At 33.3% G+C, this 20,319-nt stretch overlaps 3 protein-coding genes and 1 pseudogene across 4 annotated transcripts; 1 reads left to right on the plus strand and 3 right to left on the minus strand.

Moving 5' to 3' along the window:
- The first annotated feature begins 322 nt into the window (after nt 1–322).
- On the plus strand, nt 323–1,920 carry LOC115994220. 2 transcript variants are annotated; one of them, XM_031118280.1, is made up of 3 exons: nt 323–544; nt 1,049–1,140; nt 1,660–1,920. In XM_031118280.1, the coding sequence occupies exons 1-3, from the start codon at nt 461–463 to the stop codon at nt 1,826–1,828; spliced, it is 345 nt and encodes a 114-aa protein (XP_030974140.1). In that variant the 5' UTR covers nt 323–460; the 3' UTR covers nt 1,829–1,920. The 2 variants fall into 2 exon arrangements, with proteins under 2 accessions (XP_030974140.1, XP_030974139.1); XM_031118279.1 differs by lacking the exon at nt 323–544 and having other exon boundaries at nt 887–1,140.
- A 420-nt stretch (nt 1,921–2,340) lies between these two features.
- LOC115993637 (dehydration-responsive element-binding protein 1B-like) lies at nt 2,341–4,639 on the minus strand. The gene has a single exon (XM_031117584.1). It carries the CDS (start codon nt 3,301–3,303, stop codon nt 2,581–2,583), a length of 723 nt encoding a protein of 240 aa, XP_030973444.1. The 5' UTR covers nt 3,304–4,639; the 3' UTR covers nt 2,341–2,580.
- A 10,645-nt stretch (nt 4,640–15,284) lies between these two features.
- LOC115994143 (dehydration-responsive element-binding protein 1B-like) lies at nt 15,285–16,376 on the minus strand. The gene has a single exon (XM_031118190.1). It carries the CDS (start codon nt 16,203–16,205, stop codon nt 15,471–15,473), a length of 735 nt encoding a protein of 244 aa, XP_030974050.1. The 5' UTR covers nt 16,206–16,376; the 3' UTR covers nt 15,285–15,470.
- A 2,912-nt stretch (nt 16,377–19,288) lies between these two features.
- LOC115950600 lies at nt 19,289–20,319 on the minus strand (annotated as a pseudogene).

The raw sequence follows: 20,319 nt of genomic DNA on the forward strand, positions 1-20,319 counted from the left end.
TAAAAGGGAAAAACTCTAGAAGCTACTGAGAAAACTGAATCTCAGAAATTGATTAAAATGAATGGGTTGATTAATTTACACTAAGGTTGTGCCTTATATACACATTACAGTGAAAGTAGAAGAGAAAACTAATTCCAACTAACTCTAACAAACTATTTTTCTAATCATTTAGTAGTTGACAACTGTACACTACTTAATCACTCTCACGTGCCACTAACACACGTGCAATCACTTAAGTACAATGACACCATTTCCTTTTAGCCTCCCTTTCTTCTTCTTCTCATATACTCTGTCGTTTTGCCCTGTTTCTTCAGTGCTGCAATTCCTTTCTTGTTGTTTCTCCTTGACTGAGCTGTTTTCCTTTGTGCTTTCACTCTGGACTGAAATCTCAACAGGATCTATCACAGAGCCTAAAGATTCCTTACATCCAACCTATAGTTCATGGAAGAATTGCAATAACATGGTTTTTATGTGGCTAAAGGTACAAATTAGAATTATGGTTCTCAAGCTAGCTGCAGCCAACAATGTTTCCACAGCTATTGAGGTACAGTATCAGCAGCTCTTGGCATTGCTGAATTCACTGGCAGTTTTTAGAGCATTCAGATTTTAGTTTTCAAAAGGTAGATACAATTCATGTTACAACTCATGATTGGATAATTGATAGTGGGGTACCTGATCACATGGTCTATTCAACCAAGTTCCTCACCACTATTGCTTCCATTACACATGTCACTGTGAAATTACCAAATGGGGGGAATCAGTGATGGTGACTCATATAGGCACAGTGCGGTTCACTGCTGATTTAACCCTAGAAAATGTGTCATGTGTTCCTTATTTCACGTTCAACCTCATCTCCATTAGCAAATTAACCCACAAACCTCATTGATGTTGCATTTTCGTTTCCACCTTTTGCTTCATATAGGAATTGCTGCAATAGAGGATGATTGGACTGGGTGAAAAACTTGGAGGACTGTACATCTTTCAAAACTCTTCCCATATAGCTGTTCCAAGGAATATTCTTACTCTTTTGTATATGTTTCAATCTCAGGGCAGGATAAATGAAACAGTGGAATATGAGATGGATCTTGTAGATTCTGCATTGAAATCTCTCAGGTCACTTTCAAATGAAAGATGGGAAAGGTACATGGAATCAATCTTAAAAAAAAAAAAAAAAAAAAAATCCTCTTCATTTGTTTTTTGGATCAACTTTTGTTTGTGTATGAGTGACTCAATAGTTACAGGTATTGCTGTTGAGTAAACTTATTTATAAGCATCTACCGAACTGAATTTGTATTATCTCTGATCAAGATATGCCTAGCTATTACAGTAGATTCTCGATTTTAAACCTTTTAAATAGGTACAACTAAAACGTGATACCTGAAAAGACAATGTACTGCTTTTCCATTGGTTCTATAGCATTAAGAGTAGTTTTTATTAGTAAGATTACGCAATGATCTTCTAGAATCCTAGAATAGAAGGGCTATATCCTGAAAATGAGAAGGCTTAATGGTGACTTTGAGGCCGCTTTACTGCCAGGCACAGAAAGATCATATCAGCTTCAATTGTTCCAATTCGATTCTAAAATATTTCAGTACTTTTATTCTTATACGCGGCATTGTATGTTGCAGCCTGTTGATGGTTAAATTTTTTTATTTTCAGGCAACATGATAGGCTGTCCAAGGTAGTGAGTGCTTTTGGCTACCAAAAAAAGGTTCCTGATCACATTCATCAAGAGAATGTCGCGAAGCTAGCCTCCCTCATGCAGGAGATTTTGTCTCTTAAAGAAGCAAGCCTGCATATTGAAGCTCAAGCCAACAAACACGATTAACTGTATTATTTGCTGGTATTCTTGGTCTCTGCAACCTCAGAGTGCATCTCTTTTTGGTCAAAATAGGGAAATTCAGTCAATTAAAAGAAGAAATTATCTGGACCAAAAGACTCTAATTTTGAACATTTGATACCAGCCTTGTTGCCATATTAAATGTGTCATTATTTTTAATGTTTTTTTTTTTAAATAAAATCTTTATTAGTCAGGTAGAATGATGTTAAACGAAACAACAGAGATTACAAACTCCAGGCTTCGAGTTTTTCCTTTTACTTTATTCTTTCAGGCTTTTGTTTTGACAAACTTTTGTTCTCTTTCCATTTATTACAACAATAATCTATAATTCTCTCCCTCTCTCTCAACGAATTGGGTGCTCTGTGGCCTTCTTCTGCTGATTCACTTCCTTCTTCAGCTGAAACTTGTATGCAAGACAAAAATGGTTGGCTAATTTTTATTTCTTTATTTTTTTTCGTTCTTAGAAATTTGGATGAAATTTATTTTAAAAAAAATGAAAATAAGACGTTGAACAACTTTCTTTCATAGATTGATGTAAATGCCCCAAATGGGTAGATTAAATATTGAAGTACAAACTTATTTTGCAAAAATGTCCATTATACCATACATAATGGAAAATGGAATATAATTCTTCTGTTCAATATGGCTTCGCAATCATTCTATATGCTAAATTAAGCTGCTTCTTTTTTATGAGAAGGTGCTGAATTAAGCTCAATACTATTAAGCTTAATTCAGTTCAATCAAATCGAGTAACTCCATAAGGACATGTCAGTATCAGTTCCCATGTCATCTCCATCATAACAATGAGGTGGAGGCAACAACATCCCCTCTGCCAAATTTGCCAACAACCCCGGCATGCCAAAAACTGCCTCCTCATCCATAAAAAATACACCTTCCTCCTCCATCTCCACCACTACTTCTGTAGCAGCCACTGCTGCGGCTGCCACAACCACAGCTGCCGCCTCTGCACTTTCAAACTTCCATCTCGATTCATCCCCAAAAACTCTATCCAACTCCGCGGGCCGAAATGCCTCAGCGGCCTCTGCAGCCGCCCTCTGAATATCCTTTGACGCCGCCGATGCTGGAACTGGAAGCCGCCACGCCGAGTCGGCAAAATTTAGACACCCGGACTTGCCACGGAGAGCGATAGCTGCCACATCATGTGCACGCGCCGCCATTTCTGCTGTGGGAAAAGTCCCAAGCCAAATCCTCGACTTCTTATTTGGTTCACGCATTTCACAAACCCATTTCCACGGGTCCTTCCTCCTCACTCCACGATACACTGGGTGTCTTGTCTCCTTAAACTTCTTTCTGCCATCTCGTTTTTTAGGATTATGGGAAGCCAACATGACCTCTTCGTCTGACAAGTTCACAATGCGATCGCTGCCACTCTCAAACTCCCAGGAACAAATATCAGACCCCATTAGATATTGTGGATCAGAGTAATGTCTTAAAACATCCATGTATGTCTAAAACAAAGCTAAATCTCAAAATGGACTCAATTTATAGGAGTGAAATACACTAAAAAAAACTCTTTGTTTCTCACTCAGTTGCGTTGCAGACTGCAGTAGATATAATAAGCAAAGAGTGGCGTTTGTGTTTGTTGAAGGAGTATCTAAGAAGAGTGAGAGTTGGGACATATATATAGACGATAGGATTATACAGAGCGTTAAAGGAAGGAATCCGGAGAGTGGTGTTAAGTTGACAGGCTGTGAAGTACTGTTCCCACTGTTTCGACAATTTGAAATGAAAGATTATTTTGTGACCGATGGTGATTGGTGACCACAAAAACTCACCCAATTTTTATCATAACTCACGGCATTGCAACATGTGAGTGGTGGGTCTTACAAATCATATGATGAATTATAGCAAAAGTTTGTGTAAATTTTTGACAAAAAGTTAGTATTATAACTTTTGTCACAACTTTCTCACATGACAAGTCATAGTAGTAGAATAAAAATGATTGATCCACAATTTTATCACTTACAACTTGTTACATGTGCAAGTTGTAATAAAAGTCATAATTCTACGCGCAAATATTTGGGGCCTGCCATTTTCTCAATGGGATATTTTTTGCAGGTGTGTTTTTTCCTTTTTTTTCCAGTTCAGGTGTTTTGTGTAAAAGTAGAATGTGTGGTCTGTGATTATCCAAAAAAGAAGGAAAGAATGTGCGGTGTGTGTCTCTACTCTCTAATGAATATTTGTTTGTATATATGTGTACAAATTCAGCGTGATTGAAGTCTTTTCTAAATGTCGCCGCTGATGATGCATACTTAATATATTATCAATTTGGTGCAAATTATGTTTTAGTCATTTACCTTGTTTGTCAAAATGATTCCTAATATTTCAAATGTATCTATTTAATGATTTTAATCTTTTGACATTTTGGTATTATGTCAAAATAATCCTTAAATTAAGTGATAAGTGAAAAAAAAAAAAAAAAAAAAAACAAATGGCATGACTAACAAAGATATTAAAGTATTTAATTTTATGCCACCTAAACACCCATCTAGGCTACCACACGTGTTTAGTTTAAAAAATAAAATATTTGAAATTAGTTGGATTTTTGAGCCAAGTGGATTGACTGGAAAAAAATGAGAAATACTATATCCATAACATTTATACAACACATTTACAACATATTTGTTGGTGGTTTTAAATTAGAACTAGTAACAAGTTATCATATATGATTGGTTGCAAAAGTAGTATAAAAATGTGGTAAACATAGCACTTTTCATCAAAAGATGGTCTATTTGCCCATTTTATAATGTCTAATTTCATATTCTTTATTATTTTTTTTTACTTGAATCAAGTTACTTTTTTTAAAATTAATGTAATAATAGTTTTCTTTTAAACTTGATTAAATTATTTCAAACAAAGACATATCTTTATCTATATATAAATTTCTTCATTTGTATTTTTATATATATTTTTTAACTTGTTTTTAATAACAACTTATTACCATTAGAAATTTTCAATAACAATTTTATATAAAAAAATCAGTATAATAATATTTTAGTTTTAGCTACAAAATAAATTGCAATATTTTCAATTTTATGATCACAATTTATTCTTTTTCTTTCTTTCTTTTTCCCCTCTGTTCAAGTCTTAATTTTGCTCTTCAATAACTAATATCTCGTTAGTAGGAGAAAAAAATGATGAAAATATTCTTGAAAAGTAGTACAATAGATTCACAAATGGCTTTTTAAACGTAAGGAAAAATTGAAAGAACAAGACGTACAATTACTGCCTTTCCTCTTTCACAAATTTTTTTACCATTTTACATTTTAACTTTTAACATATTTTACTTTTTTTTAATATTTATTATTCAATGGTTGAGATTGAAATTTTTTTTTTTTTCAAATTTCAATATCAACCATTAAAAGCAATTGCATACAATGCAATACCTATTGCACTTGATCTCAATCCGAATAAAACTAACATGGCTCATTGAAACAAAAAACAAATGGACATACAAATTGTTTAGAAAATTTCTATTAATAAATGCTAGTATTGAAAATTTCCTATAGCGTGTTTGCTAATTGGTTGATTTGGGTTTAGGTTTGAAAAGTGGGATTTTGCTAACAACCCTGGCATGCCGAAAACCATCTCCTCATCCATAAAAAAACATACCTTCCTCAACCATCTCCACTAATATTGTTGCTATTGCCACCAAAAACCTCAATCCAACTTCGCCTGCCGAAATGCCTTGGCCAACTCTACTACCGCCCTCTGGATATCCTTCGCCGTCGTTGGAGCCAGAATTAGAAGCCGCCACACCAAGTCAGCAAAATTTAGACACCCAAACTGGCCGCAAAACACAATCGTTGCCATATCATGTGCACGCGCTACCATTTTTGCGGTGGGGAAAGTCCCAAGCCAACTCCTCGACTTCTTATTTGGCTCACGTATTTCACAAACTCATTTCTATGGATTATTCCTCCTCACTCCACGATACACTAGTATATTGTCTCTTTGAACTTCTTTCTCCCATCTCGTTTCTTAGGATTCTGGGAAGCTAACATGACCTCCTTGTCTAACAAGTTCAACATACGGGCACTACCACTCTCAAACTCCGTGGAACAAATATCAAACCCCATCTACCCCATTAGATGTACCGTGGATTTGAGAAATGTCTTAAAACATCCATGTATTTCTAAAACAAAGCTAAATCTCAAAAGGGTCTTATTTTATAGTAATGGAAATATGGAATACACTAAAAAAGACACTATTTGTTTCTCACTTAGTTGTGTTGCAGTAGATATAAGTAAGCAATGGGTGGTGTTTGTTGGAATAACTAAGAAGAGTGAGAGTTGGGACATATATATAGACATTAGGATTATACAAAACGTTATGGAAGGAACACGGAGATGAAAGATATTTTGTGATATTATGTTGACAGGACAACTTGGAAAGAAAGATATTTTGTGAGCAATGTAGACCACAAAAAACTTAAAGCAATTTTGGCCATCACTCACCTGGGAAGTTATAAGTGGCGGGTTCATATGGTTAGTTGACATGTGGTTAGTTGCTGCAATAATTCATAATTTGTTTAAATTTGTGTGACATACCATTTTTTGAATGGGATATTTGTAGTATGTGAGTTTTTCCCTTTTTTAAGCCAAGTGGAGATTTTGTCCAGTTTAGGATTTTTATGTGAAAGTAATATGTGTGGTTTGTGGCGTGTCTCTACGCTCTAATGAATAGGTTGTATGTATGTGTCAAATTCAGCGTCAAGGAAGTCTTTTCTAAATGTTGCCTCATACTTTTTTTTTTTTTTTTTTGACAAGTGGTGATGCATACTTAAGATATTATCAATTTGGGGCCAATTATATTTTTGTTGTTTGCCTTATATGTCAAAATGATTTTTAATGTTTCAAACGTGTCCATTTATTTAATATTATAATTTTTAATATTTTGATATTGTGTCAAAATAGTCTCTACATTTTTTTCCTAAATTACATAAAAAAATGGCGTGACTAACATAAATATTAAAGTGTTTATTTTTATGCTACCTAAGCAACCATGTAGGCTATCACACGTCTTTCATTTAAAAAATAAAATATTTGAAATTAGTTGGGTTTTTGAACCAAGTGGATTGGCTAAATGAGATGAGAAATGCTATATTTATAATATTTTCACAACAAATTCTAAATGACTGGTTGATATTGATTATTAATAATAGGTAAAAATGTAATTTTATTGGTAGTTCCAAATTAGAACCAGTAACAAGTTTTCACATATGATTTGTTGTGAAAGAATTATAAAAATGTTGTGAACATAGCACTTCTCTTCAAGGGATGGTCCACATGCCCATTTTATAATATCTAATTTTATGATGTCTAATTTCATATTCTTTATTTTTTTGACTTGAATCAAGTTGCTTTTTTACTATATATATATAATATATATATATATATATAAATGTACTAACAATTTTCTTTTAAACTTGATTAAATTATTTCAAACAAAGACATATCTTTATCTATATATGAATTTCTTCATTTTGTGTTTCAAAAAAAAAAAATATATCTTCATTTTGAATCTTATTTTTTATATATATTTTTCACTTATCTTTTAGTAACAATTTATTACCATTAGAAACTGTCAATAAGAATTTTATAATATATATAAAAAAAAAAAAAAATCGGTGTAATAATATTTTAGTTTTAGCAACCAAAAAAAAAAAAAAGCAATTTTATCAAATTTATGATCACAACTTATTCCTCTTCTTTCGTTTTTTTTCCCCCCTAACTATTCAGTTCAAGTCTTAATTTTGATCTCATAAGTAGGAGGAAAAAATGACAAAAATATTATTGAAAAGTAGTACAATAGATTCCCAAATCGCTTTTTAAACGAAAGGAAAAATTGAATGGCTAGAATCATAACTTTTGCTATAATTTTTTTACTTTAGTGTATTGACCAATCACTTTTAATTCATTACTCACAACTTGTCATGTGGGCAAGTCATGATAAAAGTTGTAGTTTTAGTATTTTTACAATGTAGACCACAAAAACTAACATAATTTTTATTATAACTCGTCACATGACAAATTGTAAGTGATGAATAAAAAATGATAAGTCTATATGAGTCTACACTTTTACCACTCACATCCTGTTGGAGAAAAATTTTTGTAACTTATTATGATGCTAGCATTTTATCAATGGGATATTTGTAACAGGTGGGTCCCATTTTCCTTTTTTAGTCAAGTGGAGAATTTGTGCAGTTTAGGATTTTTGTGTGAAAGTAGTATGTGTGGTGTCAGGTGTGTGTCTCTACCCTCTATAAATATCTAATTGTATAGATGTGTGAAATTCAATGTCAAGAAAGTCTTTTGTAAATGTCGCCCACGATATATATGTGGGTGGAATTCAATGTCAAGGAAATCTTTTGTAAGTGTCGCCTGTGATGATGCATATTTGAGATATTATCTATTTGGGCCAAATTATGTTTATGATTTTCTCATTTGTCTTATATGTCAAAATGATTCATAATGTTTTGAATGTGTCGGTTTAATACTTTAATATTCAACATTTTGATGCTGTGTCAAAATAGTCCTTACATTAAGTGATTAAAAATGGAAAAAAAAATGGCAATGTCTTTAGTTTAAAAAATAAAATATTTGAAATTAGCTGCATTTTTTAGCCAAGTGGATTGATTCAACAAGATGAGAATTGTTATGTCCACAATAATTTTCCAACAAATTCTAAGTGACTGGTCGTTATTGGTTATTAATAGTGGGTAAAAAAGTAATTTCAATAGTGATTTCAAATTAAAACCAGTAACAAGTTACCACATATAATTTATTATAAAAGTGCAAGGGATGTAGCGGTAGCACTTCGCATAAGTAGATGGCCCACTTGCCCATTTTCTAATGTCTAATTTTATGTTGTCTAATTTCATATTATTTATTTATTGACTTGAATCAATTTACTTTAAAAAAAAATTAATGTACTAATAGTTTTCTATTAAACTTGATTACATTATTTCAAACAAAGACATAGCTTTATCTATATATGAATTTGTTTCATTTTGAATCTTATTTTTTATATATATTTTTCACTTTTTTTTAATAACAATTTTTTACCATTAGAAATTGTCAATAACAATTTTTTTTTTAAATCTTTGTAAAAATATTTTAGACTTAGCAACAACAAAAAAAACTACAATATTTTCAATTTTATGATTACAAGTTATTCTTCTCCTTTCATTTTTTTTTTTTTTTCCAAACCATTCATTTCAACAAAAAAAACTACAATATTTTCAATTTTATGATTACAAGTTATTCCTCTCCTTTCATTTTTTTTTTTTTTTTCCAAACCATTCATTTCAAGTCTTAATCTTGCTCTGAATAACTATTATCTCGTGAGTAGGAGGAAAAATGATGAAAATATTCTTGAAAAGAAGTACAATATATTTCCAAATGACTTTTTAAACATAAGGAAAAATTGAAAGAACAAGACAGGTGCAATTACCGCCTTGTTGACCACGGTGGTATATATTAAAAATTTTCTAAGATTTTTCATTAATAAATGCCTAAATCCCCAACCAGCCTTGCATATGCCAAATGTAAGATACATTTGGCATACAGGCCCAAAAAATCCCAGCAACGGGAAGGCCAAATTTTTTTTGACATATAGCTACAGTACCATCTCAAATGTAAGATGGTACTGTAGCTAAATGGGATAAAAAAAATATTTTTTTAATACTCTCAAACCGTTTTAACTCTGCAATTTCTCTCTCCTCTCTCATTTTTTCTCTTTCTTTTCTCTCTCTTCCTTCTCTCTTTCTCATCCCCTCTCTCTCTCTCTTGCCATTGACAAGCTTCTCTCTTTCTCACCGAATCACCAAGCCCACTTTTCTCTTTGAATCACCAAGCCAGATCGGAACTCACACGTTGAGTCCATGCAGATCACCGATGCCATAGGGGTTATGGTTTTGCCGTGGGTGGTCTTTAAAGTGGGTTTTGCCATGGGTTTTGCAGATTGCTGATGTGGTGGTTTTGCCGTGGCTTTCTGTGTTCGGTTTTGTGTGTGTGTGTGTATGTGTGTTTTTTTTTCTTTTCCCTTTGGTGGTTCTTGTAGTGGCTGTTTCTCGTGGTTGTTGGTTGTGTTTTTTTTTTTTTTTTTTTTTTTTTTTTTTTTCTCTCTTGGTGGTGGGTTTGGTGGTTTTTTTAATGGGTTTTGGTGGTTGGCATGGCAGCGGCGTGGTGGTTACTAGCTAGTGGTGTGGTGGGTTTGCTGCGATGTGAGTGACAGTGGTTTTACGGTGGTGGTGATGTTTTAGACCCAGAGAGACCTTGCTGGTTTTTTTTTTTTCTTATCTATTCTTGTGCCAGAGGTTGAGGGAGAGAGATGAAAAGAAAAGGAGAGAGAAAGAAAAAGTAAAAAAATAATAATTTTAAATAAACTGGAAAAAAAAAATAGAATTTTGGGATGTTGGATGTATTGTAAAATAGTATGGTATAATTGATAAAGTAGCTTTTTGGGATGGTAAAATAGGATGAGATATAGCATCCGGATGGAGATGCTCTAAGGGCGCTAAGCTAAACTGGTTTTGCCGACCACCAAGTATTAAACTTTGCTCCTTCTCAAAAAAAAGTATTAAACTTTGCTTATCTCACAATAATTTTATTCTAAGAAAAAAAATCTCAAATTTTTTGGACTATTCTCTGAGGGTCCCACTGAAAAATATCCATTGCAAAGGAAGTTAGATAAAACTGAAGGAATTTTTTTTTTTTTTTATTACAACAGCTAAAAAAAAAAGAATAAAATACAAAACTAATTCAAGTAAGGCTTTTCCGTTAACTTTTGTTATATTTTGTGGTTAATTTTTTAATTTTTTTAAATTAAAAAAAATCAATTAATGATTGAAAAATACTTTCCAGATTTTTTTTTTCAAAAATTTTTAACAAAAGTTAACGGAAATATCTTAATTGAATAAATCTGAAACTTAAAAAATTGAAATGAACGAAAACAAAGTTAAAAAACTTAAATGAAATTTGAACAAACTTAGAGAATCAGTTTTGCATTTTACCCAAAAAAATATATATATATATATATATATATATATATATATATGAAAACTAAAGGAAGTTAAATAGGAAAGTGAGAGTGTTGTTTACACATCAAATTCATAAAGACCCTATATTATTTTCCTTTTAAATAATTGAAGAAAAAATATCCCTCCTGCATTAAGTAATTTACGTACTGTTCATCTTACTTATCTAGTTTGCATCTTAAGTTGGACGACATCTTAACTTATGGATCCTTAGCCAAGAAGAAATGATGTTTCATGGGTGCAATGAGATCAGTCGTCACTTTCACAAAAACCACCCCTCACAATCATCCACATTTATATAATTGTGAAAATACATGTAAAATTAGTTATGGTCATAAAATATCTCTTCACAAATTATATGTTAAATGTTGTGAAAAATATTTTGAAAATTGTATGTTCCTAGACTAATCATTCCCGTTCATGTTATGAAATTCTACGTTGTACATAATATTACATTTTTCTTAATTACTAAAAGATTTAAACTCATATAACTATTCTTAGTAAATTAGATTTATTCTTTTATTCTTTTTAAAGTTTGAAAAAAAAATGGGGATTCTCACACAAACAGACACTTATTACGTATGAAATTAATTTGATTGGTTATTGGTGATTAACTTTGTGATTTTACTTACCTTTGTTAAAATAAAAACAAAAATAAATTAACCATTTGATAACTTATAGTAAATTTTACAAATGAGACACTAATTAAGAACATGTTCGATTGCAATGAAGTCCATAGTTGGTTATTGGTTATTCTCCACTATGGCATGCTTTGATTGCTTTCACATTAAGAACTCACATCCTCAAATAATACAAGAGGTCACATTGCTCATAGACCTCTCTACCAAACTCACATCCTCAAATACTACAAGAGGTTCCTTCACAAAAACAAAAAATAAAATAAAATAAAATAATAATAATAATAGACCTCATTACCAAATTAATTAGCCTCTCAAAATTGGCCAAACAAGGAGCATCTTTGACAACCACTTTTTGGCATTAAGTCTTCAACTCTTTCAAGAGGATATATAAGCTACCAAAAAAAGTCAAAAGATAAATATCCATTTTTTATAAGGTATCAAGAAAATATTCTTAAACACGAACTAATTTTCAATTTTCATAAGCACATAGAGAACAATTGTTTTGATTATCAAAAAAGATAAATAAAGAACAATTGTTTTGAAACTGAGCAAATCCAACTTCATAAAACATAAGAGGGGATCATAATTTCACTTCTTTGGAGATATTTAAATTAGCCCTAACAAATAAAAAATTTGTAAGTATCATTATAGGCCTAAATTACTGTTAAATATATCAACATCACAAACATAATTGAATCAACAAATAAAGGGATACAATAAACATTATTTACTCACAAAAAAATAAAAAATAAAAACAAAAAGCTTTTGTGAATAAGATCAAATATTGGTCCCTCTAACCATACACATATCACTATCCTTATAAAGCACACTGAGCAGCCTAAGGATCAAGACTATACCCCATTTGGTTAGAATTAAACAAATACAAACACTACCCTCAAAGACTCACTCTCCCTCATATTCACATTTACCGTTCACTACTCTTCAAGAGAACATGTATTATATATCACTAAAATTCAAAATCATGAAGAATTAAATATGGATTAATATCATTAACATTCTCTTAGATGTATTGATTTGATTTTTGCTTGAGGTTGAGGTTGAGACATGATGATCATATCTACTCTACTCTATAATTTACTTCAAGATTTGGGGATGTGGTTTAGGTTACAAAGGATCAAACTTTGTGTGGGATGTGAAAGAAAGCAAGAAAGCTTGGAAAGGAAAAGTATGGAAAGCAAGTAGAGAGAGAGAAAAGCTAAAGGGCAAAACTTAGATACAATACTTTAGATCCAGTTCCTTAGGTTAGGGGTGTCTAAGCAGACCCGGAGCCTGACCAACCCGGCTTGAAAATCGGCCTACCCGATCCAGACGACGGTCGGCAGTGGGTCTCCGCCCATAAAACCCAAGACCGGCGAGTAGGTTGATAGGTTTGAGCATAAAAAACCGAGAAACAATCGACCCGACCAGAAAACTCATCAGAATTTCTGTTCTCCACCAATTTGAGTGGTCACTGGTCTAATTTTGCCTAATCTCCTCGAGTTACACTAAGATCTCACCGGATCTCTTCGAGATCTGGCCTGATCTCATTGAGATCTGCCGAGATCTCTTCAAGATCCAGCCTAATCTCATTGAGATCCGCCAAGATCTCTTTGAGATCCGGTCAAATCCAGCAAAAGCCAAAGATTTTGGCAAAATCTAGTGACCATTCACACAGTTCGAAACCAACCAATACCCGACCGCAACCCGATGACATCCGACCACCCAAACCGCTACCTTCAGTAGGTCCAAGTTTAGAAGACCCGAACCAACCCGTGGACGGGCCTACCTTAGGTATCCTTTTAAATTGCTACCACCAGTCTAATTTAATAACTTAGCTAACATCTATTAACACCATCTCGTTTTGTTTCTTTCTTCCTTTTTTTTTTTTTTTTTTTTTTTTTTTTGTGGCCCTCTAGAAACCTATTCATCAAATCTCTTAGACTCTCACACCAGATGACCAGATGGCTAAAGATGACCAATCTATGGAAATTTCCGATGACCGAAGGCACATGCATTCAAGGGATGCACCACCTAATTTCATTTTTCTAGATGGGGTAAGTGAGTCTACAGATCTATAGGGGAATGCCTAACAGGTAGGAAAAAAAAAATAGATTTCTTAGTGCTATTGGGCTTGTTGCATGGAATTTGGCATTGAAGTGGTTGTTGGGTTTGGGTAGGAGTACGGGTTTGCGATGGTTTTGTTTGGGTGAATTCGTGAATATGAATTGGATTTCAACGTTAACATCAACACTCAACCTCAAACCAGTTTTTTTTTCCTAGTTTTTTGTTGGGTAACTGATAAATATTGAAACATCAAATAAAATGAAGGAAGGAAGAAATCTAATTAGTGGAGTCATTAAATTAGACAAATGGCAGCAATTTAAAAAGGGTACCTAAGGTACTGTATCTAAGTTTTACTCAAAGCTAAATAGTACTGCATGAAAATATATTTCTGAGCTTAAAACAAAACGTAATTATAGGGCTATATAATAGAACTCGTGGGATTCAAATCCTAACAAACTCTATAAATATCTTTGCTATTACAAACAATATCTAAGAGAAAATATCCTATCTCTAACAACTAAAACTCATCATGGCGTTGTGTTGTGAAGCATAACAAATTGTGCTTCATTTACTAAATGTTGGTGCAAACACAATAATAATAAAAATAACACAAAGAGAAATTGAATAATACGTCTAAAGAACTCACTATTATGAACGAGTTTCTTTAGAATCTCAATTAACTACATATTTCATAGCATTAAAATAAAAATAATAATTATTAATTCATAGCTAATAACAATCAAATCAAGGATTAATCTAAATACACACAATTGAAATATGTAATTTGACTCTTTAAAATAAATCAATGTATAAATATTAAGAATATTACAATCTAAGTGTGAAGTTTTATACATACCTCAACACCTAGAATGCTTTTAAAAATGTTATGTAGGCCTTTTATCGTCCTCTTTTGAGTAGTTAACATTTGATAAGATATTGACATGTGAATGTAAAATTGGCTTCTTGTTGACAAGCCATTGTCCTTTGTGGGAGAGGGGCAAATAACCTTTTTACTACATTAGTACTACTACTGAGAAATTTTGAGAAGATCAGGGGGGGCAATGGCCCCTACCTATAAGGCATCGAAAATCCTATGATAGATACAGAAAGAATTACGTATATCCTTCCTGCCCAATACAAATCCTCTACCAAATTTTAATTAATTACTTGCAGGTTTGAAACGCAAAGTAGGAATTCCAGCCCGAATTGGAGAGGATTCTAATACCTTTTGTTGCTGGGGTCTTGGATTATAGGACTTGATTATGTCACGCATCATTTGGTTATGTTATACTACGGGGTTTTATTCTCTTGGCTTCTACCCGATCCTAATTGCTAATTATCAATCTCAATTCTCAAGAATTGAAATAGTCGTAGATAGATATCAGAACAAAATTTCATTTATAACTTGTAATTGTGATCCAGAAGGACCAGAATGATGTTCGAGAGTTTGGTTTTTTTTTTTAAAAAAAAAAAAAAAAAAAAAAAAAAAAAAAAAAAAAAAACTCAAGAATGCGTTATAGTCTTATAGAAAGCAGCATCTATATACCATACATTATGGAAAATGGAATATAATTCTTTTGTCCAAGATTCCCTCACATCCAACATATATAAATTAATAATGCAGCGGTTTCTCAAAAAAAAAAAAAAAATTAATAATAATGCAGCATTTTTTTGGGGCTTTTCCCACCATTTATGATTTTCCCCAATTCAAACACACTCTTAATCAAAAACAATAAGAATTCTACCCAATAAGCAACCATTCTATATTCTAAATTAAGCTCTCTTTTTTTCTTTTTCTTTTTTAATTTTATTTATGTGAAGGGGCTGAATTAAGCTCAATACTATTAATCTTAATTCAGTTTAATTAAATTGAGTAACTCCATAAAAACATGTCAGTATCAGTTTCTATGTCATCTCCATCATAACAATGAGGTGGAGGCAACAACATTCCCTCTGCCAAATTTGCCAACAACCCCGGCATGCCGAAAACGGCCTCCTCATCCATAAAAAATACACCTTCCTCCTCCATCTCCATCGCTATTGCAGCTGCTGTAGCAGCCACTGCTGCGGCTGCGGCTGCCACAACTACAGCTGCCGCCGCTGCACTTTCAAACTTCCATCTCGATTCATCCCCAAAAACTCTATCCAACTCCGCGGGCCGAAATGCCTCAGCAGCCTCCGCTGCCGCCCTCTGAATATCCTTCGCCGCCGCCGATGCTGGAACCGGAAGCCGCCACGCCGAGTCGGCAAAATTTAGACACCCGGACTTGCCCCGGAGAGCGATAGCTGCCACATCATGTGCACGCGCTGCCATTTCTGCTGTGGGAAAAGTCCCAAGCCAAATCCTCGACTTCTTATTTGGCTCACGCATTTCACAAACCCATTTCCACGGGTTCTTTCTCCTCACTCCACGGTACACTGGATGTCTAGTCTTCTTGAACTTCTTTCTCCCATCTCGTTTCTTAGGATTCTGGGAAGCCAACATGACCTCTTCGTCTGACAAGTTCACAATGCGACCACTGCCACTCTCAAACTCCGAGGAACAAATATCAGACCCCATTAGATATTGTGGATCAGAGTAATGTCTTAAAACATCCATGTATGTCTAAAACAAAGCTAAATCTCAAAAGGGACTAAATTTATAGGATTGAAATACACTGAAAAAAACTCTTTATTTCTCACTCAGTTGCGTTGCGGACTGCAGTAGATATAATAAGTAAGCAAAGAGCGGCGTTTGTGTTTGTTGAAAGAGTCCGTGAGATCAGTCAGAGTTGGGACATATATATAGACAAAGCGTTTAAGGAAAGAACCCGGAGTGTGATATTAAGTTGACAGGCTGTAAAGTAGTACTTCCCACTGTTTCGACAATTTTTTTTTTTTTTTTTTATGGGAACTGTTTCGACAATTTAATATGGAAGATATTTTGTGAGCAATGGTGACCACAAAATCTTATCCAATTTTTATTGGAAGATATAATTTTTATTGGAAGATATTTTGTGAGCAATGGTGACCACAAATTCTTATCCAATTTTTATTATAACTCACGGCATGGAAACTTGTGAGTGTTGGATCCACACTCGTTCACATCTCTTCAACTTAAAATTCGTTACGTTGTGAATTGTGGTAAAAATTTACACAAATTTTTGAGAAAATATTAAGACTATAATTTTTGTTACAATTTGTTTATGTAGTAAATCATACATGGTGGAGTAAAAGTAGTTAATTTACATTCTACCACTTATAATTTATCACGTGAATAAATTGTAATAAAAATTGTAATCATAGCACTCAAATTTGTTTGTCCTATCAGTCTTTCATTGGGATATTTGTGGCAGGTGTGTTTTTTTTCCTTTTTTAGCCAGGTGAAGAATTTGTCCAGTTAAGGTTTTTTGTGTGAGTAAATTGTCACGTGAGTAAATTGTAATAAAAATGGTAGTCATTAGCACTCAAATTTGTTTGTCCTATCAGTCTTTCATTGGGATATTTGTGGCAGGTGTGTTTTTTTCCTTTTTTAGCCAAGTGAAGAATTTGTCCAGTTAAATTGTAATAAAAATGGTAGTCATTAGCACTCAAATTTGTTTGTCCTATCAGTCTTTCATTGGGATATTTGTGGCAGGTGTGTTTTTTTTCCCTTTTTAGCCAAGTGAAGAATTTGTCCAGTTAAGGATTTTTGTGTGAAAGTAGAATGTGTGGTCTGTGATTATCCAAAAAGAAAAAAAGAATGTGTGGTGTGTGTCTCTTCTTTCTAATGAATATTTGTTTGTATATATGTGTGTCAAATTCAGGTGATGTAAGTCTTTTCTAAATGTCGCCGCTGATGATGCATTCTTAATATATTATCAATTTGGTGCAAATTATGTTGCTGTTATGAGCAATGTTAGGCCAATACCATTTCACACAATTTTGTCCACAACTCGCCATGTGGCGAGTTATGGTGATGAGTTCATGTGGGACCATACATTTACCACTCACAATTTATCACGTGACGAGTTGTGGCTAAAGTTGTGTGAAATAATGTGATCTGACATTTTTCTTTTGTCATTTACCTTGTTTGTCAAAATGATGTATCAAATGTATCTATTTGATGATTTTAATTCTTAACATTTTGGTATTATGTCAAAATAATCCCTAAATTAGGTGATAAATGAAAAAAAGGCGTGACTAACAAAGATATTAAAATATTTAATTTTATGCCACCTAAGCATCCATGTAGGCTACCACACGTCTTCAGTTTAAAAAATAAAATATTTGAAATTAGTTGGGTTTTTGAGCCAAGTGGATTGACTGAAAGAGATGAGAAATACTATATCTATAATATTTACACAATACAATCTTAGGTGGCTGGCTGTTAATAATGGGTAAGAAGTAATTTCACTAGTGGTTTCAAATTACAACCAGTAACAAGTTTCCACATATGATTTGTGGTAAAAGTATTATAAAAATGTGGTGGACATAGCATTTCTCATCAATATATGGTCCACTTGCCCATTTTATAATGTCTAATTTCTTTTTCTTTTTTTTCTTGAATCAAGTTACTTTTTTTTTAAAATTAATGTAATAATAGTTTTCTTTTAAACTTGATTGAGTTATTTCAAACAAAGACGTATCTTTATCTATATATGAATTTCTTCATTTGTGTATATATATATTTAACTTGTTTTTAATAACAATTTATTACCATTAGAAATTGTCAATAACAATTTTATAAATAAAACAGTGTAATAATATTTTAGTTTTAGCTACAAAATAAATTGCAATATTTTTAATTTTATGATCACAATTTATTCTTTTTCTTTCTTTTTTCTCCCCTCTGTTCAAGTCTTAATTTTGCTCTCCAATAACTATTATCTCGTTAGTAGGAGAAAAAAAATGTTGAAAATATTCTTGAAAAGTAGTACAATATATCCACAAATGGCTTTTTAAACGTAAGGAAAAATTGAAAGAACAAGACATGTACAATTACTGCCTTCCTCTTTCACAATTTTTTTAACCATTTTACATTTTAACTTTTAAAAATTTTACTTTTTTTAATATTTATTATTTAATGGTTGAGATTGAAAGTTTTTTTTTTTTTTTTTTTCAAATTTCAATATCAACCATTAAAAGCAATTGCATATGTAGGGACTTAGGCTCAAGAAACCAAGGCCAAATACTAGCTTAAGTAACCAAGGCCCAAGATTGCCCAGGTAACCAAGGCTGTTGCAGGTAATTGAAACTAGCCCAACACTATAGGGATAGGCCCATCCTAATGATAAAAGTGCAAGGATGTAAGGCTGGCGCTTGAGGGAACCCTACTATATTTGGGTCAAGTTAGGTCCAATACTGACTATTAGGCCAAGGGAGGCCAATGAGGGGCCGTCAAATTCAAGTCGATTCCTCGAGCACAGTTAGTGCCTTTGGGAAGTTCACTGCCAAACGCAATTTGACGTCAAGAACAGGTTTCCAGAGAATCCTTAGAAGGAATCATTTTCCTTGGAATTCTAGGCAAAAGTGGAATTGCATGGGAACTGATACAAAAGTAACAATTTGGATCCCCAACAAGGGGAAGCTATAAAAGGGAAGATAGGGCGAATGGGAAAGAGGTTGGTCAAATAGTACAGAGAAGGAAAAAAATCAAGTGGAGAAGAAAGGGGAGAAGAAAGGAAAGTGCAAGGAGAGATCAAAGGAGGATAGGTTTGGGCTGTCAAGGCCGTGTTTGAAGCAAAATTTAGTAGGAGTGGAAGGATACCCACCAACAAATTAATTGGGAGCCCAAATTCATCGTCCCTAAGGGAAGTACTAGGGAGACTAGACACTACAGCATACAATGCAATACCTATTGCACTTAATCTCAATCCGAACAAGACTAACATGGCTCATTGAAACAACAAACAAATGGAAATACACATTGTTTAGATGACATCACACAATTGATAACAATGGTATTAAAAATTTCCAGAAAATTTCTATTACTAAATGCTAGTATTAAAAATTTCCTATCGTGTGTTTGGTTATTGGTTGATTTGGGTTTAGGTTTGAAAAGTGGGATTTTTCCAACAACCCTGGCATGCCAAAAACCACCTCCTCATCCATAAAAAAAACACACCTTCCTCCACCATCTTCACAAATACTATTGCTGCTACCACCAAAAACCTCAATCCAACTTTGCCGGTCGAAATGCCTTAGCCGCCTCCGCTGCCGTCCTCTGGATATCCTTCGCCATCGTTGAAGCCGGAATCGGAAGCTTCCACATTGAGTCAACAAAATTTAGACACCCGGACTGGCCATGGAGCGCAATCACTGCCACATCATGTGCACGCGCTGCCATTTCTGCGGTGGGGAAAGTCCCAAGCCAAATCCTCGACTTCTTATTTGGCTCACGAATTTCACAAACCCATTTTTGTGGGTTCTTCCTCCTCACTCCACGATATACTGGGTGTCTTGTCTCCTTGAACTTCATTCTCCCATCTCGTTTCTTAGGATTCTGGGAAGCCAACATGACCTTCTTGTCTAACAAGTTCAACATACGAGCACTACCACTCTCAAACTCCATGGAACATATATCAGACCCTATTAGATATACTGTGGATTCGAGAAATGTATGAAAACACCATGTATTTCTAAAACAAAGCTAAATCTCAAAATGGTCTTATTTTATAGTAATGGAATACACTAAAAAAGATACTATTTGTTTCTCACTTAGTTGTGTTGGAGTAGATATAAGTAAGCAAAGG

This window comes from Quercus lobata, chromosome 6 (genome assembly GCF_001633185.2).
Source record: "Quercus lobata isolate SW786 chromosome 6, ValleyOak3.0 Primary Assembly, whole genome shotgun sequence".
NCBI lineage: Eukaryota > Viridiplantae > Streptophyta > Magnoliopsida > Fagales > Fagaceae > Quercus > Quercus lobata.